The 22,440-nt window shown below is 39.9% G+C and overlaps 6 protein-coding genes across 8 annotated transcripts; 4 read left to right on the forward strand and 2 right to left on the reverse strand.

The window, feature by feature from the left end:
• Positions 1-4,111: 4,111 nt before the first annotated feature.
• mad2l1bp (MAD2L1 binding protein) lies at positions 4,112-6,938 on the forward strand (the record flags this gene model as incomplete). The annotated part of the gene is made up of 3 exons (XM_080507403.1): positions 4,112-4,454; positions 6,032-6,315; positions 6,411-6,938. 3 exons carry the CDS (start codon positions 4,112-4,114, stop codon positions 6,936-6,938), a joined length of 1,155 nt encoding a protein of 384 aa, XP_080363529.1.
• Positions 6,939-7,222: 284 nt separating this feature from the next.
• ephx5 (epoxide hydrolase 5) lies at positions 7,223-10,073 on the reverse strand. Its single transcript, XM_080507908.1, has 10 exons — positions 9,977-10,073; positions 9,815-9,879; positions 9,515-9,728; positions 9,255-9,435; positions 8,974-9,183; positions 8,773-8,902; positions 8,291-8,502; positions 8,013-8,121; positions 7,719-7,844; positions 7,223-7,623 (listed from the first exon to the last, which is right to left on the reverse strand). Exons 2-10 carry the CDS (start codon positions 9,835-9,837, stop codon positions 7,422-7,424), a joined length of 1,407 nt encoding a protein of 468 aa, XP_080364034.1. The 5' UTR covers positions 9,838-9,879; positions 9,977-10,073; the 3' UTR covers positions 7,223-7,421.
• Positions 10,074-10,170: 97 nt separating this feature from the next.
• On the forward strand, positions 10,171-11,807 carry cst3 (cystatin C (amyloid angiopathy and cerebral hemorrhage)). The gene is made up of 3 exons (XM_080507909.1): positions 10,171-10,448; positions 10,844-10,954; positions 11,391-11,807. Exons 1-3 carry the CDS (start codon positions 10,251-10,253, stop codon positions 11,466-11,468), a joined length of 387 nt encoding a protein of 128 aa, XP_080364035.1. The 5' UTR covers positions 10,171-10,250; the 3' UTR covers positions 11,469-11,807.
• A 931-nt stretch (positions 11,808-12,738) lies between these two features.
• Positions 12,739-16,189, forward strand: LOC308138063 (glycine N-acyltransferase-like protein 3). 2 transcript variants are annotated; one of them, XM_080507003.1, is made up of 5 exons: positions 12,739-12,877; positions 12,958-13,065; positions 13,580-13,700; positions 14,439-14,571; positions 14,673-16,189. In XM_080507003.1, exons 1-5 carry the CDS (start codon positions 12,803-12,805, stop codon positions 15,070-15,072), a joined length of 837 nt encoding a protein of 278 aa, XP_080363129.1. In that variant the 5' UTR covers positions 12,739-12,802; the 3' UTR covers positions 15,073-16,189. The 2 variants fall into 2 exon arrangements, with proteins under 2 accessions (XP_080363129.1, XP_080363130.1); XM_080507004.1 differs by lacking the exon at positions 12,958-13,065.
• Positions 16,190-17,788: 1,599 nt separating this feature from the next.
• On the forward strand, positions 17,789-20,053 carry LOC308138064 (glycine N-acyltransferase-like protein 3). Of its 2 annotated transcripts, none has more exons than XM_080507005.1 (4): positions 17,789-17,996; positions 18,407-18,515; positions 19,416-19,542; positions 19,653-20,053. In XM_080507005.1, exons 1-4 carry the CDS (start codon positions 17,919-17,921, stop codon positions 20,050-20,052), a joined length of 714 nt encoding a protein of 237 aa, XP_080363131.1. In that variant the 5' UTR covers positions 17,789-17,918; the 3' UTR covers position 20,053. The 2 variants fall into 2 exon arrangements, with proteins under 2 accessions (XP_080363131.1, XP_080363132.1); XM_080507006.1 differs by lacking the exon at positions 17,789-17,996 and adding an exon at positions 18,226-18,306.
• An 84-nt stretch (positions 20,054-20,137) lies between these two features.
• On the reverse strand, positions 20,138-22,119 carry mgme1 (mitochondrial genome maintenance exonuclease 1). The gene is made up of 5 exons (XM_080507002.1): positions 21,460-22,119; positions 21,106-21,343; positions 20,887-21,019; positions 20,614-20,744; positions 20,138-20,275 (listed from the first exon to the last, which is right to left on the reverse strand). The coding sequence occupies exons 1-5, from the start codon at positions 21,971-21,973 to the stop codon at positions 20,239-20,241; spliced, it is 1,053 nt and encodes a 350-aa protein (XP_080363128.1). The 5' UTR covers positions 21,974-22,119; the 3' UTR covers positions 20,138-20,238.
• Between the last annotated feature and the right edge of the window lie 321 nt (positions 22,120-22,440).

A 22,440-nucleotide genomic window follows, 5' to 3' on the forward strand; every position in this document is an offset into this window, starting at 1 on the left:
GTCCACATAAAATCCTGCATTTAAAAAAAAAAGGGGAATGAATAAATAGTTCAGATAAAATCCTGTCGGTGATTGTAGCAAGATCTGTGAAGATATGCTATATCAGACAAATGCATATCGTTATTAAAATATCAATGCAGAACGAGACCTTGATGAGCACATACAAGCACAAAACGGTTTTATTGTCTCGTATGATCGATCCTTACCTGACCTCTGTATGGAACGACACAGCAGCAGTCTTGCTTTTTTGAGCCATTTCCCTGTACAAGCCCTCAGAGATCCTGGGGATCAAACCTCTGTCTTCCTGATACATGGGCGGGGGGGGCGGGGGGGGGGGGGGAAATTTGTATTTACAACACAATATAGATCAACAACTTTTTTTTTTGCACTGTTTGTGTCCATGCTACACTATAACTACAACTCAGCACATGCAAAGACTGCTGAACAACACAAAGAGCAGCTCATCTGATACAGAGTTACTGAGGCATAGAAGCAATTCCAGTCTGAGTTGCATGCCCTCTTGTTTTAATTACAAAGTAACAGATAGTAAGCATTAAGAGCCATATATAATTATCTGGGATGTTGACAGCAGCTCTGCTGATGACCTTGCACAAGTCTCCTGGTAGACGAGCAGAAACCTCACCGGTAATGTGGAATTTCCATTGCTGTGCAAGGTGAGAGGAGAGAAGCTGTGGGAGGCTTCACTCATCAAATTTTCCGATTAGTGGAGAGAAACAAACACCTGATGAGGCTGCCATCAGTCAGTGTCTAATGTGGTGAGAAGTCTGCACTGTGCTCACGCTCTGCTAGCACCAAGGTATTCTGCATTGTAAGCACGGTAGAGTTTGTGAATTTTTGTGACACCCACGGTGCCCCCGCCAATTGTGGGACTAATAAGGGAGGCACAGTTGGCATGCACATTGGAAATGACCTATGAATGTTTCAGGACAGCTGCTTCTCAAATTCTCCCCTTGGCTCGGAGACTCGTTTCGCTCATTGTTAAGCCTCCTGGATGTTTGACCTTCGCAACATGGAATGACATATGCTCCGAGTTCAATGGAGAAACACCGCTCTGAAATTCTTCTGCTGAGAGAAATAGTTGTATGGACGCCATGTCCCTGTCAAAATGACTTATTCCACTGAAAATGAGAATAATCTCTCTGTGGTGTGTTCAGAAGTGGAAAAACAACTGGTAATTGACTACTATACTTCAAAGAAAATTGAAATCTTGTTAATTTACCAGTTTTTACCAATGCAAATCACATAACTTACTGAATCATGTATTTATGGGAGAGAAATGTCACCAAATCATAAGAGTTATCTCTATATTTTAAATAGCCTCAGCTGCTTGACTTTTGTGTGCGTGTGTGTGTGTGTGTGTGTGTGTGTGTGTGGGGTCCTTATAAAATCGTGTATTTAAAGCTGCAAAGATGGTGTATTGGTTCGTACTCTCACTTCACAGTCAAATTATCCATCAGTCAGTGGATGGAGTTCGCATGTTCTCCCTTGCTGCATAAAAGGTTTCCTACCGATTGCAGGTGCGAGTGTGATTTTATGTCTCCGTTTGACTTGTGATGGACTGTGTAAATTGGTGTAAACTGGGATTCCTTGATCATTCTGCTGCCCTGAGCTCGATAAAATATTATAGAAGATGGGTGGATGTTGTATACAAGACAGAAATTGAAGCAGATTATTTTTGATAGTAGAGAGGAATACTTGGAATAAAGAAATTATACAAGAAAAACTTAAATAATAGGTTTTACCTCATGACCCATCATGGTGTGGGTTTTTCCTGAGCCCGTTTGTCCATAAGCAAACACACAGGTGTTAAAACCTTCAAATGCAGCTTTAAGGACATCAGACCCCAACTCTTGAAAAACCTATAGCAAAGGGGGGAAAAAAAGATAAGTTTTCCATTGATTTTACAAGAATTAAAATATATAGATAAAAGTGAAACGAGGACAGATGCCTTCTCCTGGGACACAAAAGTTGGGCTTTCACTGTCAGATGAGTCGTATGAGAAGTCATATGTGAAGGATTTTCCTTTGTCCTTCAGCTCGCCGCCTCGCACAGATGAAGGCTACAATTTCAAACACACAGCCATCTCTAATAAGTCTCCTTACTGCAGTGTGCCACATTATACTGTGATATAAGCCTGTACCTTGTGAATAGACGTCGTGTTCCCGTTCATATGAATTATCCCTTCAGATGAGAGCCTCTTTTCTCTGTGGAAGTGGGATGTCAGTGGCGTCTCACAGTTTGGAAGCTGGCAGGAAAAAAAAGCTTTCATTTTACAGACCTTTTGTTCAGGGGACGGACTCGGACCGCGACACGCACCGAAGACATTATTACTCCAAAGGAGAGGGAACAATGAACCAGCCTGTTTTGTGTCAGCTCATTTCACAGGTGATCATCACACCTGAGGCCTGTCCTCCCTTTTTCACTGCTGCTCACTGCAGCGGACCAATACTTCATCAGTATGTTATATTCTCTTCATTTAGAACAAAAAAAGGACATTAGGATGATAAAAAATACATTTGAAAGGAAAAATGTTTGGTATTTTTCCACTTTGTAATTAATTTGAACACGAGGCTGTGTCAAAATGTTGTAGATGAGACTAATTGGTAATCTAACTTCTATTTAATTGAAAGAAAGTGGTGAAACATTAGTGTCTCACAGTGAAACTAACATCATTACACCATGAAACAATGAAAGGCTTCATAATAGGCTGTGTAAAATAAAATATATATATATATATATATAAAATATTGATTCATAATATGAAGGTGTCACAGATTGTTCCACTGTCAGGGTTCGAATTACAACGTGGCTTTCGGGGGAGCCCTATTTTCCGATCAGACCTCTCAAGTTTGTAGAATAGGTATGCGCCAGTGTTTTTAGAGCTCCCCCTAAATTTTTCAAATTAGGCTTTCAGGGGAGCTCAGGTCCCTTTCAGGGGAGCCCAGCTCCCCTTAGCTCCCCCGTAATTCGAACTCTGTCCACTGTGCTCTCAAGCAACTGAAAAGTGGTAAGTTTCTTTGAGCTCAAACACGTTAATGAGATGTCATTCAATATGGCAGAATTTCTTAATAATATGCTCTGTAACAAGAACAATTTCTTAATATTCAAGAGAAAACGCAGACAGCGCCCTCAAGTGGTACATATAGGAAATGTTTTTTTTAAGAAATCAATTTGCAAACGTTATCAAATAGCACAAAGTGCAGAGCTAAAATAGATACAACATGAAATTTGGATAAAAAAAAATAAGCATTATCTTTAATTTTCTTGATCAAATTCTTCATGTTCTGATTTTCAGTGTTTAGATGCCTCCCACTGTTCAGGTGACTTTAGACGTCTGCCACACAATATTTTGAGAGATACTTACCATGCTAACATTAAACAAATATTTAGGTGAATGTGCTTATATCAATAGGGTTGCATAGGAATCTAAAATAGTAAATATGAAAAAACAGACTCCTCTTCCCCCTATTTGCTAACTTCAACATTTCTTCCATACCTCTGACAAATAATACGTTTTATGACTGGATGGTTGTAATCAATATTATATCTGTGTTGTTTTATCAAATTAATCAAGATATTTGTCCAATTTACAGAGATTATGAAATATGGATGCTTTTAGTCAATTACATAATTTGGTAGATTTTTATATGTTAAATATAAATGGGACATTAGGGACTTCACTTACTGACTAAATGTAATCACGTCACAGTCTGACTGTCATTCTCAGTTTCAATGGTGCTGTATAAATACTTTTCCCTGGCCTTGATTTAAATATGTGGAATTGTCGTTAACTAGTCCGTCTAAGAAATCTAGATCTTGCATTACAATCATTTAAAAACAAAACAATAAACAAAATAAGCGCCTTTTGTTTTTTGTCATGACGGAATTCGATTTTAGGTAAGAGCATGCAAGAACACAACGTCTCGCCCTTACTTGTCATTTGACACGAAAATGTTTAAAACAAAATTAACATGAAATTGTTTTTTGTGGCAATAAGGATCACAAAAAGAACACAAAAGCATGAAATGATCATTTCAAGGAACTTTTATTTTCCGACACTTTCCATGTATCGTGAAGGAAGCATTTTCCCATGATGCAGTGCGGTAAAGACGTCGCGCGGACATTCAAAACCATGGCGGAGGACTCCGTAGCGTCCGAGGCGATAACGAGCTTAAAAACACACCTGTCGTCTTCGTGTGGAAAGCAAATCATCACTGTGGAGGGGCCGAATATAACCTGTGAACTCCTGAAGGTGCAAAGTGTTTCAGAGCTTTGTGAGGAAGCTGCCGACGAGCTTCCTGTCCAATCCTTGAAGACGCGTCCAGAGCCGAAAAATGCCCCCAGAATAGGAGACACGTCCTCCAAACACCTCGACTTTAACGGCACCCAGGACAAGGAGAACGCTGTTGCCCCCTCCACAACCATCACTCGAGGTGCGTAAGATGTCGGGAGACCTGCTCGGTGTCTGGGACCTTCCAGTAACGGATTACTTCTTTTTGTCTCATAAATAAAGGTGTCAGGATTTTCCTACCCGATGCTTTGTGAAGTGAATATTCTGGTTTGTTGGTTGTCTTTAACCTAAATGTCACTGCGTACAACTTATTACTCCTATGGATTTGTTAAGACAAACATGATAAAACAAGTAAAGTCTATTGAATTAATCCCAAGGGGATTGAATGGAAAGCCTGAATAAATGTTTTATTGCCCGATTAAAAAAAAAAAAAAAGCATGTCAGTTGTCCTCGCGTGTTCAGGACCTTACTAAACCTCTTCCTGAGGACATCGGGAGTCTGAATGTTTCACATTCTACAAGTCGATTTATTTGGGTATAAGACCATTCAAAGCTTTAGATAAGACCTATGCAGGATGACACAGAAGAATAAATACCTCGTGTTCAAGATGAAACCGTCCTGCAGTGCATTAGATAATTACAAATACATAAACCATTCAAACGTTCATACACAAACCCAGACCATGCATTACGCTAATGTACCAATTCTAACCTGATTAAACTCCATATGTCATTTCAGAAACACTTGCTCCTTTTAATTTCTTAATTTGTTTTCTGATGCAGTACAAATGTTTTGATTATCAGAGGTAAAAAATATATATATAACTAAGACGATAATAATTGTGGAAAGGTTGGGATGATGTAAACAAAAGCAGGATTCAACGATTTGCAGTTCTCATGAACTTGTAATTCATTCACAAAAATGTGAAGTAAATATCTTCCGTTAAAAGTAAGCCTACAAGAATATCTTATTTTGGATTTAACGAGAAGAACACATTTTAGATGAACCTATGTTCACCGTGATCGAGCATCATCTCAATGTGTTTGGACTTGAGTTTGTATGCACTTTCTTCCCTTGAATAAAAGCACAGATAAAAGGGTAAACCAGTGTTAAAGGTTGGGCATAGTAATGCAGATAATAATTAAAAGAACTCCTGAATGTTCTCGAAATATGAAAGTAGAATTTTAATGAGCTTTTCTATCATTTGTTTTCGTTCTTTAACATAACTTCAAATTACTCTGTGATGCTACATTTAATTAACTTGTCTCCATGGCCTGTGCTGTATTGCTCTCGTCCATCATGTCAGTGATGGCACCATCTTCCTTTTTTTATGATTACTTTTTTACATCCGCATTTGTCCTTTTATATATACCGTATATTGCAGAGGATGAAAAGCTATTTCTCTTCAAATCAAAACTTAAGTGACAAACCTGTTTTGAACAAGTAAGAAGTAAGAAAAACTGTGTTAAAATAAATGGAGCGCTATTTTAGAGTTATGTGCAGGCACTTAAAGTAACTACATCTTGTACTTGGATCTTATAAGGATCCAAGTCACTTTCCAACACATCAAGGCATTGTCAATTTAAAATTATTGAGCTCTGGGAACAATAGCAATGTCTAAATAGTAGCCTTGTTATGTTTATTTACGATTTACCTGGCTAAAGATGAGCACATCTGATTCATTTCTCACTCCAAGGACATTTTTCCTCGTCTGTACAGATTGCACGCAAGTGGACGACGCTTCCGGTCAAAAGAGTAGTGGAGATTCCAGTGAGACTGTCGGTAAACAAGATACCGTCACCGAGGACAAAGACGCCGAGGTTTTGAGACGAGCTCAGGAAGAAGGCCGTGTGAATGTGGTCTTCTCTGGCGCAGTGACCCAGGACGGTTGCTGCCGTTTCGTCAGTGAAATCCTAAAGTGCATCCTCTACCAGAGGCAGCAGCTTCCTATGACGTATGACCAGCTTGTTTACTCTCAGAAAAAACGGCAAGCTTCAGTGCAGGTGAATGGGAAAAGTAACATTTGAGCGATCGAGAAGTTATGCTCGAAGAAACATTCAGAACCTAAGATTAACTTAATTACTGTTGTGCTTTTCAGGATAAAGACACAGTGAGTCGGAGGCCTGTACAGTATGCAGGCGTGGACTCGCGCATGTGCCAACAGACACTACAGGAGCTGGAGGAGGTGCTGCAGCAGTTGGAAGTGCTATTTGCTCTGAGCAGGGTTCCCCGTGTGCTCCTGCTGATGGGTGGCTCCCTCATCCTCCCTAAAGAGCTGTACGAGATCAACATGGAGGGTGTGGTACTGGCTGTCGGAGATCAATGTCTGCGGGTGTCTTCGTGCTTAAGACAAATCTTCCGCACCCTCTTCGTGGCTGACCTCTTATCCGACTCCAAACCCGTCCGTTTAATGCCCACCACAGTTTTAGTGCTGGCCCACAGGGACTGCGGTGTCGGTTGGTTCCGACCCAAGCTACAATTTAAAGTACCGACTCGTGTGAAGAACCAAACGATTGCTCTGTCGACTGATCCCAGCACATGCAACAGACAGAGGGTGGAGGGGTCAGACAGCGAGGATTATGTGTGGTTTCAGGCACCCATGACGATCAAAGGCTTCAGCAGCTAACCGAAGAAGTTGGGGGACGTTTGTCTATTTTAAACATACTAAAAAACAAAAGCTCAAGCTCCCATCCTTTCATATGTTTTAATGGTCAAAGCAAATGTAAAGCTTGAATTGAGATTAATCTATTTTATGAATTGTGGGTAAAACGTCTTGTATCTAATTTCTAATTTGGAGAATAGTTTCAAGTGACTTGGTGAGCATGTCTATTTGCTTTAGAACAATGTATATTATATCGATGGTGTGTGAGAAGATTAAACGGAACAATACATCCAGTGTGAAAATGTTTATTGCGCACACCTTGAAAGATATGAATAATTTCCCTTCTGTTACCTATTTCGTGGTTGTGGTTATGTGTCTGCATCATGGCTACACATACTTGCAGTGGCAAATCAAAGGCAATTCAAGCAAAGGTTGTTGGGGCAGACACTGAACTGATAGGAATGCATTTGTGAGTGTACAGTTTTTGTCAGGTGAACGGCAAAGGATTCAGACCTTCTCTACTTTTTGAACAAATTTCACAATGTCGTCAGCCAGCAGCTGCGGCTCTTCAAAGGCAGCGAAGTGGCCACCTCTTGGCATGTAAGTGTAGGAGCAGATGTTGCGATACCGAGATTTTGCCCATGATTTAGGGCTGTGCATCAGCTCCTCGGGGAAGGCAGCCATTCCAGTAGGCACAAAAACCCCTATCCTAAAAACAAAACAAAACAAAAAGTTATTTAGTCATGATCAAATAGTTTTGGCGTGAGCCACAAGTATTATCAGGATGGACACTTGGTCACATACAGTGAATCCTCTCTTTTGTCGATGTCACCCTTAATGTTCTCTTTGTAGAAGCGCATCGAGGAGGTCATGGAGCCTGTGGTCCAGTAGATCATGACATTTGTCAAGAGGTCATCCAGGCTGTACTTTCTGTAAAAATGACAATGTATTCAACTGTAGCAGACATGCTTTAAGATATCCTCATATTATTCACTCATCTGTTTTCAATACCATTGTACCATCTGTAAATTGAGGGAGATAGAAAGTCACTGTACAGGGAGCTCCATATATTCACCAGGATAAAAAATTATTTGATACCTCTCAAGCCCCCCGTCTGCCAAATCTCTGTTCTTCAGATCAGTCCAGGTAGAGAACTTCTCCAGAATGTAGGCAGCCAAGCCTACTGGCGAGTCATTCACTGCACAACCTGCACAATACCATTTAAATTAGGAGCAGCAATAACAAAATATATAATAAGTTGTGCACCGGGTTGTTTCATCTGCTTTTAGGTGGATGTCTTTTAGTTTGGAGGAACACCAACATCGCTTTGATCGGTCAAAATGTTCTGCTGGTAAACTTGTCTTGCTTGTTCTCACCTACGGTGTCTGGCTTAGTGGCCTGGATATGCATGTAGCCACTTTCCTTCAGGATTTCGACCACATTTTTCTGGAAGAACGGGAACATCCGGCGAACATCCTCCCGCGTTAAGCCCACCAGAAAGGGCAGATAAGGGCCAATCATGATGGACAACAACATTTTGAATTGTCTTTTTGCCATAATCATGTTTACGTGGAGGCCTTTCACACAGCTGGAAAAATAAAATACAGTAATCGATATTAAAATATAGATTTATAGTTCTACATACATCTTCACATAGTGATTTGTCCCCCCCCCCCCCTCCGTCTATAACCTGTATTGTCACTGGATTTTGGTAATCTGTGCCAAGATTGGAATCACTGACTCAGGGTGACGGGAACAATACCGCAGTGTTCATTTTAACAAACAAGCGGTCGGTGGAAATTCCACAGCAGTGATAACATGTTGCATATTTTCTGCAAAGTGCTTGTGTTGTGCTTACTCAGGCTTCATCTGTGCCATGTTTGTGGTGATGAGCGAGCCCCAGTCTCCTCCCTGCAGATAGAACTCATCGAATCCGAGTCGCTCCATGAGCGTGAGGAAAATCCGGGCTGCAGCGAGACTGTCAAATCCTAGGACAGGAAACACATTTGTAAGATATGTGCTGCTCAAGTCTGTAACATCTCCTGTAAAGACAACATACCTTTTTTGTGGGGGGCTTCCGAGTAGCCATAGCCAGGAATGGATGGGCATATGACCTCAAATGCAATACCACTGTGGTTCTGAGTGAGAAGTGGCAGAATCTTGTAGAACTCATAGATGGAGCCAGGCCAGCCATGAACAAGCATGAGAGGGATGACCTTCTGATTCTTGTCAGGTGGTGGACGCACATGGATGAAGTGGACATCCAAGCCTGCGGTTCAACAAATGTATTGGTGTGACTAGAAAATACCAACTCTTTAAGGAAGCCAGAGATGTGTGTACCTTCTATTTTGGTTTTGAAGTGTGGATATTTGTTCAGAACATCCACCTGCTTTTTCCAGTCAAACTCATTTCTCCAATAGGAAACCACTCTCTTGAGATAAGTAGAGTTGAAACCATACTGGAAGTCGCTGTCTTCCAAGGGGTCTGCATAGCGGGTTCCATCAATGCGTGCACGGAGGTCCTGTTGAATAAATGGAAACGATGAATCACTCTTACTGTCTTAAAGCTTGAACAAGTTTTGAGAAAATAGCCCAAACCACCTCGATCTCCTCATCAGACGTTTGCACTTTAAAGGGATAGATTGTGCCATCCTCTGACAATGATTTCTTTCCTTCTCCCCACCATCCTTGACCCAACGGAACAACTTTGGCTTTCCTCGGTTGGAGCAGCATGTATGCCAACATACCACCTACTGCCACCGCAGAGCCGATGAGGAGCTTCTGCAGGGAGACATCCAAGCTGGAAAATGTTTCCCTGCAAACAAAATACTTTAAGACTTAAATATCCAACATGGATGGTTTCAAAAAATAAGGTTCGTTGTTATTAAAAAAAATCCTTACTTTAACACCAGAAGCCTCTCCATTGCGGTCCAAAGGTGGATGCCTACAGGTGGAATGCCTGAAGTCTGAGAGACGGGACAGAGGTCGAGACATCGATTTCTCTCTCAGTATTTCCATCAAACTTTAAACATAAAACTAGACACTCAATATGTCTCCACATACCTCGATTGCTTCGCTTTAACGCTTGCCTGGAGTTGTTTGTACTTAAAGTGACGCGAAGTTACCACAAACGAACCGGAGGTCGGCTTGAGGAAGAAACTATTTTCATGAGTGGAGCTTTAGAAGAGCGCAGCTGCTGCCTGATTGGCCGCGAGCCGTGCCAATCACAAAACCAGTGACGTCATCGCGTTCTAAATACCACCGAGCCGTGCGGGGAGGGGTGTTGTTTGCCTGTTGTTTTGGTTGAGTCGCCATTCGAGAGACAAAGACAACAGAGATGTGGAAGGTTGTTTTTCTCCTCCTGACGGCCGTCCTGGCCGTCGGGCTCGGTAACATGGTGGGAGGGTTTAGGGACATCGATTCCAACAATGCCTCAGCCTTGAGCGCTTTGAACTTCGCTGTTACCAGGCACAACAGAGGCTCCAACGACGCGTACCGCAGCGAGGTGCAAGAGGTGGTCAGGGTTCAGTCCCAGGTTTGTGTAACTGCGTTAAACATTAACTGACGAAAGATCAAGGCGACGTTTCGCAACATGCGCTGGCGTGAACAAGTAGGCCGTCAGTCGATGCGTTGCAGGTTACGTAACCGTGTTATTATGGAGGAATGAATCTTGAATGTCGCTGTTCGGCACTGCGTATCCCCTACACAATACCTTCAAACTGTGGTGGTTATAGAGGCTTAAACTTTATGGCGTGTGTCACCAAAAGGGAACTCTTGAGCATCTTCCTGTATTTAAAGTTGGAACTGGATTGACCTGAATTAGGATTGGGACATACAAGAAACTGGGCTTGTGGGAACGACAGTGTAGTGATTTTATTGTACATCTTTTTCCTCATCTGCAACTTTTAATGTCTCCCCTGCTTCCCACAGGTGGTTTCAGGTGTCAAGTATGTCATCACTGTGAAAATGGGTAAGACCAACTGCAGGAAGGATGGCACAAATGAACACTGCCCCGTCCTCGCGGATCCGAACCTGGCCAAGGTAATTGTATTTATCACAAGACCACAATTGGAAAAAACTAAAAAGCAACGCATTTTCTGAACTGGAAGGTGTTGGACTTGCTGATTAGCTTGCATACAACATGCAAAGCACAAACGGGATGTGACTATGATTATACAGTATACTTCCTCCTATCCAAAACACTGAGCTATATTGTTGTTGCCAATGAGAATCTTGACAGAAAAGCACATTGAGCAGAACTGTTGATCACAAAATATCCCCAGGTTGTGTCCTTCTCTTAATAAAAAAAAAAAAAACCAACAATATTTTTGAATAGCTATTGATTTTAAACTATTGTGCACCTCCTTGTGATCATAATTTGGATAGATGAATAATTTGATCAGTAAAGCAGGGGCATGCTTTAGCAAAATGTTGTCATGCAATGTTTCTAACCGTTTGCTCAACTTTTGTTTTGCAGCCTTACTCCTGCGTATTCACAGTGTGGAGCCAGCCATGGATGAGCTCTCTCCAGTTGATGAAAGAGGAATGCAACTAAGAACTACGCAAGGAATCAGCAGGATTGGGAAAGTTTATAGAATAAGCTTTCCTTTTGAATGAAATGTGTTTTCTAGTATTAACCTCTTTGTTTAATGCCCGTGTGACGTGGTATGAACATGTTTCAAACTTTGCTATATGACATTTTTAGTATTACAATGTAGAGGACAACTTTTAGAGGAAAAACTTTCTAATGATTTAGTCATTAAATGGCACATTTTTGCAGCCCATACCAGTGTTCTTTTGTATGATTTCTACTTTAATCGGTTAACAATCAATGATAATTTGACTGCTTGTAAAGCATGGAAATTGATTTGTGATAATAAAAATTGCCACAACATTTGGTAAAAGCTTAATTCTTGGATATTTCCCTTTTGGTCTTTATTTGTACAAGTCTGAACAAGGTTACTTTTTGAAGATCTTTTTCAGTTGCTTTTAAGTTCTATGTCAAGAACTACCAAAGCAAAGTAATGCACACTGGATTGTTTAAAATGAACACGAGTAAGCCATAGTTTACATATCCCCTTAATGTCAAAACTTGACTTGTTCTCTGAAAACTAAATGCTGTGATTATCAATCACAGACAGATCCTAAAGTGACCCACTGGTTACAAACTGAAAAATTCAAGTAGTTGCCTGGTTTGTGTTTACTAAAAAGACTAATATTTTCCAAAAGGAGAGTCAAAACTTCCAGAATAAGAGGGAATGAATGCAAAGTAAGATTTGTATAATCTTCCATGTGTGACAAAGCCAAATCAGAGCAGCCACAATAATATGTAGAATTGTTTTTAAACCAAACTGACAAATGTGTCCGGAGACAAGACAAACGGACATATTGATGTAAAGGATAAGTAAAAAAAGGAAATATTTGTACTTTGTCACTGTACTTAGTATCTATTTGATTTTAAGTATTTTCAAAGTAAGAAGTTTGACTGGAACTCATATAGTTATATAACAAATCCTACCTGATAATCTACTTTTACAATAAATAGTTTTGTTTGATTTGAATATTGAGCTGGATTAATAACAAATGATTGACGGGGTGGATTAATTCGGATTAGAAACAGTATTAAAAAAACTAGCGGAGCCTTTCTGTATGGAGTTTGCATTTTCTACCCCAATCATAAAGCATGCATGAGCTTTATAGAAGATGGATGGTAGTTACAATCCGCACCATGGTAAGCAGTTTTGGTAAACCAAAAGCTTTTATTTTTTTAAATGCAGACGGGAAGTTACACGTGTTCACTTACTCCGTCGATGATTTATCAAGGCTGTCCTCCTTTTAATGGGACTGCAGGAAATGAAAATGCTTTAACCAAGGAAAAGTCCTTCAGACATGAAGACCCTGAACAGAGAGGAGCTGCGGGTGGCTGAAGGAGTCCTGCTCCAACATTTACCAAAGAGTTACAAGGTAAAAAAAAAAAAGGAAAAAAAAGAAACACGGGCATGATAGTAGTTTGCTTCGCATTTCTTCATGCCTCCTGCTTTTAGGTGTACGGCTTCCTGTACGGTATGAACAGGAACAAACCCACCACACTGGAGGTGGTGGTCGACACTTGGCCTGATTTCAAAGTGATCATATGTCGACCAGATCCCAAAGTGAGTCAACAGAACATTTTTTATTTTTTTTTCTGGACGGTGCTACGTCTGTTGTTTGTCAAACAACGGGATTACGTTTGAACCCTAGTGACCATATTTGGTTGTTCCACATTCCTTGTGGTGTCCTTCCTTTTTGTATTCTTTCATATATCTAGTGCATTCATAAAGTCCTGTTTAAGTATATTGTTGAAAATATTGTTGGACACCAGAGTCTAAAATTGGGATTTTTTTTTCTCCATATATTCCATTCTTACAGATAAAGAAATCAAATGCATTTAAAAAGCCAATAGAGTGAGTTAAATCTCAAAACATTCAACAATACCAAGATTAGATACCATACCACTGAAAAGACCATGTTCTCCAGTGATAGTTTTATCTCATGTTACACTGTAATGTCCTGTTTTACTAAGTTGTTGGCAAAAATACACTATGAAATTATCCCTTCATTTTGTTAGATGTATTATGTATATGCAGATGAAGATAAACAATGAAAACTTTGTGTTTTCCTTTATAGAACAAGCTTGCTCTGGAGTTCATGAAGAAGGTGACGTGCTTCAGCACAGATGAACAGGTTTTAAGGAAAATGCTGACAGAAGAAAATGCAATGGACTGGAGCACTTACTTTATAATTGGAGGTGAGTTTAGCCCACGGATATAGGCAAGGACTGTCACTGCACTTTGGTTCAGAGACCGAAATTCAATATATATTACTTATTACTTGACTACATTTTCTCAACAGTTTCTAGATTTCCAGTAAAAAAAAAAAGATTGTATATAAAAATAATGTAGCATCATGATTGAACTGCTTTGTCACATACTTCAACATAGGGGATGATGGCTGATATATATTACTATAATAATACATGATCTAAAATGAACCACTGACACAAAAGCATACACTTATGTTGATACAAAAGCAGGCACAGACCGTACAACTGACCACAGTTTTTTCAACAGGCTCCTGAATAAGACACTGAACCCACCCACATACCCAAAGAAACTATAATGTGCAATAACACCCAATTGTACATCACCTGTTTACAATACTTTGCACTTTATAACTAGGTCCACCTCTATTTGCATTATTTTTGTATTTGCACAGTTTTATTTGCTCCTATATCCGATTCCATAACCTTTTTTTGTACCTTTATCTTTTATCTGTTGCATGCTTTCAGGCAAGATATGAATTTTGTTGCATTCTGTAAACTGCTTAATCTACTTTCTGTTCACAATAAACACATTGGATCTATTGCTTTTAACTGTTATGTTTGTTTTTAATAAGATAAAAGATGGAGAAAGAAGTAAATCTAACAGAAAACATTTGTGTTTGTGAATTATTTTTTTATTTTTTTATTTTTTTATTTTTTTTACAGGACTTGACAATTCCCACACATCCTTGCTCAAAGAGATCTCATGTGACCAGGAAATCAACTGCAGACATTTTACCTTTGTGCGTCTCTTGTACTTACCTGAAGCCAGCTTTCTGCAGATGCCAACCAGAGACAGGTGATGATTAAAATGTGCATTGACATGCAGCTGTGTTCGTGTGCCTCACATTGCAGTGCAGAAAACTAGAATCACATTGTTTCTCCTCTTTTGTTCACCAGTGATCTTGAATTGAAGATTTCATCACTCAACCTTTCCCATGTGGAATTGGTGAATCAAAATTGGAAATTTGGAGGGAACCAGCAAGGTTATAACAACATAAAAACACTCATCAGCAACTTCCCCTCGTGCTGCATCATGGACGAACAGGGTCAGCCGGTGTCCTGGATTCTGGTGTATGATTACTGTGCTTTGGGGATATTGTACACGCTGCCAGAGCACAGAGGAAAAGGTTATGCCAAAATGCTGATCGGCGCCATGGCCAAGAAACTCTTTGCTGAGAACCACCCAGTGTACTGCTTCATCGAGGAGGACAACACATTGTCCTACCAGCTCTTTAAGGACATGGGTTTCGTTGAGAATCCCACCTACAGGGCTGTGTGGCTTGAATTCAACTATTGAACATCTTTTAAATGAACAGCAGAGATTTTAATCAGTTGAATGGATCTTGAACCAAACTTTTCCATCATGTATGTCTCTGCATCAGAATGATTTCACTATGGTTGAAAGCAAAGTATTTATACTTGTTTCAAAACAGCCTGAAAATGTTTTTAATTGTTGAAGTAAGTCTGGAAAACACTGCACAATACAGTAATTTAAGAACATTGTTTTTCAGCAAAACATTAGAAAAACTTGATTTTGACAGCTTAAATACATAATCTCATTAAAACGTAAAGGGGTCACATGCAAAACTCACATGTTTAATTTTTTTTTAAAGTGTGTGCTCCAACGAGTCAATCAGAAATCAAACCCTTTATAATGTCACTGGGGTTTTAGCCAATCCCAATTGTTTCACAATAAACTTTGAATACAATGTTTTTAGCAAATGGCCAAGTGTTGGAGAGCTGTATGATATGACCCCCTTTAAAAAACTTGCACGTCTGTTAAAGTGTGTGACTCTTAGGAAGACTTCAGTGCCTGAACTGGACATGTCACAGGAAATGGCTTCAAAATGGACAGATGTATTAAAATTTGGTTGAGCTATAAAAATAAATAGCATTGCCAAGTTAAGTTAATAATTGTCTTGAATTATTACGCTCAAAAATAAATTGTTGCAATAACAACTGGCGGTTGAAGTGTTCTCAAGTTTGTGAAACACTTTGCTACTTTGAGTTTTGCTGTCACAATTAAAGTTTGTTCCAATGGATCTGTTCCCTTAATTGTTTATTAGATATATGTGGTGATTTCTGCTTAACTTCTTCTGTGGCATTTGTAGAATTCATGAGTTATGGAAACACTTTCGCTTTACACTTCTTACAGTGACAAAAATAATATTGTGTTTTGCCAGTTTTTACACCATACAAAGAAGTTACAGTTTTCCCCTTTTCAAAAAGGTGTTCAATAGATTAAAAAAGAGAAAATAATACTTTATATAGTACTACAACAGCATTTGTTAGTCAATGAAATGATTTATTACCTTGTTTGCAGCTCTCCAAGGACAATTGTATTTCCAGAGACATTTTTAAGATGCAAGGCATGCAATCTTTTTTATTTTTTGCAAATATATATATATATATTATAAAATACAAATGCCATATAATTGTCTTTATATTTGTTTTTGTTTTTTACTATTGTCAATAAAGTCTAACCCTAAAAAAGCTTGGAAATATTCTACTGCAACAATGTACTTTTCCCCCCAAATGAAATATATAATCACACTTATTTGGGATGAATTATTGAACTTTTATAAACCATCCACATTTTTACAAAATATGCATCCAAGTCAGTATCAACCATGGAAACCATAGACTTTACGTTACTTTATCAACAGATAATGGTTTGAGTACAACCTTTGTTTTTAAAATGTGAATGTTTATTGGGATGAACATTCAAAAGTTATTCATTTCAAGATGCAACGCCACTAAAATGTGTATTTGTTCACAGACACCAACTGATTAAACCACAGCCTTTAGTATTAAAACATGTACAGTATATGAAGATATGCAACACAAGCGCATGAGAGTTTAACACCCATACAATGACCTCATACAGTCCAATTCTATAACAGGTGAATGTAGCTAGTGTTCTGGGGATATTTATCCACCATCTTTCATTCCCACATTATCCAACTTGACAATCAATCACACAGTCAATTTGGCGAAAGTTTGTGGGGAAACCAGAGTAGCAACAATAAATTCAAATAAACATACCCAATTGATCTACTGCATCCTGTATTTTCCATAGCAGAATCACCTTGAAGGCGACTGTATATTTTAAACAATTTGGGTTTACCTCTTTGTTTAACATCGTTATATGGGTAAACTAACAAAGCCAAGACTTATATCGGGATTAAAATCAGAATCAGTTCATTTGAAAGTAGTTGTTCTTGACCTCAGTGTATGTAACTTGTTTTATTTGTCAATAACCAGCACGTGATAATTTCTTTATTTACTGATCTTTCTTTAATCTTTATTATTGTGGGAATGACTCTCCAACTAATAAAGATGTATGTATGTATGTATGTATGTATGTATGTATGTATTCATTATGGAAGACTGAGAGCCATATTTGCTTGTTAACGGTTTTAATACTGTACAATGTCAATTCTGCACCACCTTCATTAATAACAGATGAATCCATGAAGTGATACAAACCTTTTGAACTTCCTTCAGTCCAGGGTCCAAGTTTGCAGCCCCGAATGAATCAGTCTATTTGTACATGGTGCCGAGAACAGGAATTGAAACAAAAAACAAAAACACAAACAGATCCACTTGTATTCACTGTAACCGACCAAGAAGCCACACATTAACGTACACTAATTGGATTGTGTATGTGCTGCATCAGCGTAAATCTTTTGCAAATCCAGAAAACCAGGATCGTTACGCACGCGCAAACATCGATCTGTCTAACTAACTCGAGAAAAACACAACAATGCAGGTTAAAGTCACTTTGCTGTTATATTAGCCCCATAAGTGCTGTACTTTATTCCATATTTGTACAAGTCAAATTATTCTCGGGGATGAAACATTAATGGAATATATGGGTAGGAACCTTTGTGACTGGCTTTGTTTAGAGGGGGAACTGGTACGTGGCAAAAAAAAAAAAAAAAAAAGTGCTGTCAAACGCTCATGTGAGAAGTTTCAAGCAGAAATATCTCGACTAACACTTTGAAGGGATATAAAGTCATTTCCATTTGCAAAAAGACTGAACAGTAGCGAAGTGGAAGACCGCCCACGTATTTACGCAAGAAAAATGTACTTTCTTTAGTCAACAGCCTTCACGGCGCACTGCTCTTCCTGAGGCCAATCATGACGGTCGAACTGACAGGAGATCAGCTGATGTTGGCGGAGACCGAGCTGAAAAGATATTTTCCTCATTCACTGCAGGTTTGTAAGCTCAGTCACCAGATGATGACACTCCACATACATGAATAAGCGTGCGTGGGAATAAGTATGTTGTTGCATATTAAAAATAATAAGAGTACATATTAACTATAGAAAAGCTGGGTTTTGTTTTTCCGGATCTTTTCAAACGCTGTACTCCATTAAATTGTTTGTGGGGTTGTTTTTATTTTTGTTTGTTTAGGTTTATGGTAGTTTGGTTCTCAGAAACAGAATCAGAGCATATCCTATGAACGTTTATGTGGATAGATGGCCAAAGTTCAATGTCATCGTCTGCAAACCACTGTATGAACTGGTATGACCTGCATTTGTTCAAGTAACAAATTACTAATTAATCATATATTACTTATTGCAAACATCTCGGTGCCTTCACATTAATTTTTTTCTTCTTCCAGGATTGTGATCGCTTTAGAGACATGCTAGTATTTGCCACTGATAAGGATATTCTCAAGGAAATGATAAGGACGTCTTCCGTCATTGACTGGACTATGTTCTTCTGTCTTGGTAATTACAAAAAATTACTTTTGTCCTCTTCACTGTTTTCTATCTATAAATCTCTTGGTTGTGTCCTTATAATTAGAATTACTATTGCAATAACACATCATCATTAGGGTAAAACTAACCTGTCTAATCCCAGCTCACGTTCCCAGCGCAACAGTTAAATAAATAAATAAATAAATAAATAAGTATGACCTTTTATTCATTTCAAAGTCCTCATACTGTGGCCTACAGTTAGCAAAGGTGAAGCCCATTCTTACACATCCTCACTTTGAAACAGTAATTCATGCTTTCATGCCATCTCAGCTGGATTACTGTAATGCACTTTATACTGGTGTCAGTCAACCCTCCTTCACACGTCTCCAGTTGGTTCAGAATGTTGTAGTGTAACTACTAACTGGAACACATAAGAAGGAACACGAGTCCCAAACTGGTTTCCTGTGCATTTTAGAATGTATCTTTAAATTATTTTTGTTTTTAAATCCTTGAATGGATCCCACCCCGACTTACCACTCCGAGCTGCTTCACCCCTACACTCCTGCTCCGTGCCTCAGGTCGGCTGATCAGCTGCTCCTGGAGGCACTGAGGTCCAAACCGAAGCTCAGGGGTGATGTAGCTTTTTCTGTTGCTGCCCCTAAGCAATGGAATGAGCTCCCACTGCACATCAGACAGGCAATGTTGCTATCCATTTTCAAAACTAATCTTAACAAACGTTTTTATTCCATCTTGAGACTGGATTGATGCACAGCACATTGGTTTTGCGGTCGTTGTTTTTAAAAGTCATATAAATAAAGTTGAATTGAGCCGCCAATCTTGTTTTTTAATTTTTTTATTTATTTGATACAAAATATATATTTACACAAGTATTATTTCACATGCCAGACCGCTTGATTGCTTGTGTTACAGGGTCCAGTCTAACTCAACTGGAGACGATGAAATCTGTGGCATCAGAAAAAAACGTGCCCTTCCACACACTGGCATTGTGTCACAACATGATCCTTGAAGATGCAACAAAGCTCCCCCACATAGACAGGTACACAGGTGCACATAGTCACACCATTAACCAAAGAATCCTGTCAGGTTTCATCCATCATCATTAAAACAAACCTGTATCCACAAAATGATCTGCTCCGCTCATAACAGCACAGGAATCTCCGTAAGCTCTCTGGATGAATCACATATCGACTTGGTGTGTCAGACGTGGAAGTTCGGAAGAAACGAGGGGGCCCGTCGAATGATCCACAACATGATCGCGAACTTCCCCTCCTGCTGCGTGCTGAGTGCTGATGGAAAGCCTGTGACCTGGATCCTTACCTACACATCATGTGCCATTGGAATGTTGTACACTCTGCCAGAGCACCGAGGCAAAGGCTACGCCAGAGTTGTGGTGAATATCATAGCCAGGAGAAACCATGCCCTGGGTTTCCCCGTGTTTGGTTTCGTAGAGGAGGAGAATGAAGTGTCCTACAGGCTCTTTAAAAGCATGGGCTTCACTGAAGATCCCTCGCACATGACAGCCTGGTTTGGATTCAATAATCTTTAACTATTTTAATTGTTATCTTTACTTAACTGTGGAGGTTTTTCAAACAATTGATCGCAACCAAAAAGCTAACAAATTCACTTGCCTTGCACACAATATTAAAGGCATTTTGGAATTGCTTCCCCCTCCTACTACTCAGTGCAGTCAATAAAGTAACTCTTCTTTCAGCACAACCTCTCTGGAGTCCAATTAGTTTTCTAAAGAAGCACTGGATGCTTGTATAGATCTGAAATGTGAAGGAAAAAAAAGTTGTTGTAAATGATGTCCATTTAAAATCACATCCTGCTCAACATTCTCTTTCCAAGCTGTCCTGGTTACAAATCAAATAAACATTTGGTTGGCACGTAAAATTGTGAAGCTTATTTCTGAATGGAGTTTTTTACTGTTAGTAATCCGATCTGTGTGTGATATATAAGGAGGAACTACCATCACATACACTCTAGATAAAGTTCTACCAAAAAGTGGATGTGTGGATTGGTGCTCATTTTCTGATGCATGAAAGGTGAACTTGAACTAAATTGACTTTGTAGAAAATATTTGAAATAAAAGTTTTGATCAAGTTACCGTTGTTCTGTGAATTCTTCGAGACGCAGTAACCAGGTTTTCCAGAAGTCCAACATCAGCTCTGAGCTGAGTTGGTGAGCGTGTGCTGGCGAGCCGTCCTTGTAGGCCACAACAATCAGTCCACTGTCAACCTGGAACGAAGAGAAATTGGTGCGAAAGAAACGATGGCACCTCACGAGCTACAAAATAATCTCAAAGATGTATTGTGTTTAAGGAGGCAAACTCAGTTTGAGCAAAGAGATGGTCCACACAACATTCATCTCAATAGATCACCTGGTATTTGTAGTTTACGTCATTGTTCAAAGCACCAGCATAGGCTGCCACTTGAATTGGGTTGTCATATGTGTTGCTTAAAAAGGGTTTGGCTCTTTCTGAAGTCTTCCAGTCAATGACACACAGCACACCCCTGTCAACAAAAGGTAAAGTGGTAAAAATCCACAACCAGCATGGATAAAGCACTGTGGACAATATTACTCAAAGTGGGATTTTTACTTGTAGCGAGCCACGCAATCCACAACTCCGAGGTAGTTCAGTGTTTCATGCTGTACAGTGCTTTCAATAGCTCTCACAGCATTGACATCCTTCAGTATGTGAGAGACACTCTCCATGTATCCCTGTACATCAGCTGGATACTCTGCTGTCTCTGAAATGGTCTTGTCCTTCTCCGATGAACTGGATGTCAGGATCTCCTCCAACGCTGAGTGGAAACGCTTCCCTTGTCTGAATAAATCTGAATACAACAACTTTGCGTCATTCATTTGCTCTAACATGACCAGAGAAACTAAATATATTGGCTGGTGTAATAACACAGAGAGGCATACACATCAAGAGCATGGCAAGTCTTACTCTGACTGTGCTGTCTGAAGCCTTCCTCTCCGAGTTCCAGGATCATCCTCCTCTTCCATCTCTCCAGGTAGAAGATCTGCTCCTGGGAGAGAGTCTGCTGGAGGATGCGGGTCACGCTGGGGACCGAAGACCTGCCTTGTCCCCTGTTTAACGCGATCTGGACTGGAAGTCCTGACTCTGCATCCTCTGTTCCTCCAGCTTCCTCGCAATTTAAGAAAGGATGGATGGTCTTAGGTGTCCTAGGCTTGATTCTGGCGTCCGTCTGCGCCTTGATAACAGGTCCATAAATGTGTTCGTCCTCCGCATGGAGCGTCTCCGGGGTTTGGGAGCTGACCCTGGTGGACATGACGGACTTGACCAGAGAGGAGTAGCGCTCACTGTCCACTGAGCTGTACGGGCTGTTTCTTTTGGGAGATCGCAAGCAGGGGGGAGCAGAAAAGTGTCGAAATGGGAAGGCGGTGGTTTCCAGTAAGAGGATGCCTCTGACCATCAAAACACGCTTAACGGTATACATTGTGACAAATTTGACGAGAGACTTACAAACTATAACCGTCAAGTTATCTACCTAACTTCATTGTGGCACTAAACACAATCAGGGTCGTGATTTCGACATTTTAAAAGTTTATAAGCTGTCATGAAAGTGCTGGTACTTGCCCAAACATGTTCCAAAACCACCAAAACACGTCTGATTCTAAGCGGCGCGCCTTTTCGGTTGCACAACTGTTCTTCGCTGGGAATTGTAGTTCTATGGTCAAGAGTCACGCCTCCATCTGGAACGGTAGGAACTACATTTCCCGTGAAGTGCGGTGCACCCTTCAAACACGTCCGTGCTTCGATAAACTCAGCAGTGTTGTTGAGTGTGGGTTTTACTCACTGTAGTTACTTCATTCACTATTTCTGCTCCTTATGCCTCATTCTCACTCAATCTAACGACAACGCAGTGGAAACCAACCTTGGCGTTTAACGTGTGGCTCGTATAAG

Source organism: Blennius ocellaris, assembly GCF_963422515.1.
Source record: "Blennius ocellaris genome assembly, chromosome: 13".
Lineage (NCBI taxonomy): Eukaryota > Metazoa > Chordata > Actinopteri > Blenniiformes > Blenniidae > Blennius > Blennius ocellaris.

What these genes read in the sequence shown, in the direction of transcription:
- ephx5 (XM_080507908.1), bottom strand. Translation starts at nt 9,837, where the DNA reads ATGGAGAGGCTTCTGGTGTTAAA. An exon ending in CTTCAAAACCAAAATAGAAG is followed by an intron (nt 9,184 to 9,254) that starts GTACACACATCT and finishes GTTGAACCGCAG; the next exon opens with GCTTGGATGTCCACTTCATC. An exon ending in GACAAAAGAGAGGATTCACT is followed by an intron (nt 7,624 to 7,718) that starts GTATGTGACCAA and finishes TTTTGTTTTTAG; the next exon opens with GATAGGGGTTTTTGTGCCTA.
- LOC308138063 (XM_080507003.1), top strand. Translation starts at nt 12,803, where the DNA reads ATGAAGACCCTGAACAGAGAGGAGCTGCGGGTGGCTGAAGGAGTCCTG. An exon ending in CACTTACTTTATAATTGGAG is followed by an intron (nt 13,701 to 14,438) that starts GTGAGTTTAGCC and finishes TTTTTTTTACAG; the next exon opens with GACTTGACAATTCCCACACA. An exon ending in CAGATGCCAACCAGAGACAG is followed by an intron (nt 14,572 to 14,672) that starts GTGATGATTAAA and finishes TTTGTTCACCAG; the next exon opens with TGATCTTGAATTGAAGATTT.
- LOC308138064 (XM_080507005.1), top strand. Translation starts at nt 17,919, where the DNA reads ATGACGGTCGAACTGACAGGAGATCAGCTGATGTTGGCGGAGACCGAG. An exon ending in GACTATGTTCTTCTGTCTTG is followed by an intron (nt 18,516 to 19,415) that starts GTAATTACAAAA and finishes CTTGTGTTACAG; the next exon opens with GGTCCAGTCTAACTCAACTG. An exon ending in AAGCTCCCCCACATAGACAG is followed by an intron (nt 19,543 to 19,652) that starts GTACACAGGTGC and finishes CGCTCATAACAG; the next exon opens with CACAGGAATCTCCGTAAGCT.
- cst3 (XM_080507909.1), top strand. Translation starts at nt 10,251, where the DNA reads ATGTGGAAGGTTGTTTTTCTCCTCCTGACGGCCGTCCTGGCCGTCGGG. An exon ending in TGGTCAGGGTTCAGTCCCAG is followed by an intron (nt 10,449 to 10,843) that starts GTTTGTGTAACT and finishes TGCTTCCCACAG; the next exon opens with GTGGTTTCAGGTGTCAAGTA. An exon ending in CGGATCCGAACCTGGCCAAG is followed by an intron (nt 10,955 to 11,390) that starts GTAATTGTATTT and finishes TTTGTTTTGCAG; the next exon opens with CCTTACTCCTGCGTATTCAC.
- mgme1 (XM_080507002.1), bottom strand. Translation starts at nt 21,973, where the DNA reads ATGTATACCGTTAAGCGTGTTTTGATGGTCAGAGGCATCCTCTTACTG. An exon ending in CTTCAGACAGCACAGTCAGA is followed by an intron (nt 21,344 to 21,459) that starts GTAAGACTTGCC and finishes TGTTGTATTCAG; the next exon opens with ATTTATTCAGACAAGGGAAG. An exon ending in GATTGCGTGGCTCGCTACAA is followed by an intron (nt 21,020 to 21,105) that starts GTAAAAATCCCA and finishes TTTTGTTGACAG; the next exon opens with GGGTGTGCTGTGTGTCATTG.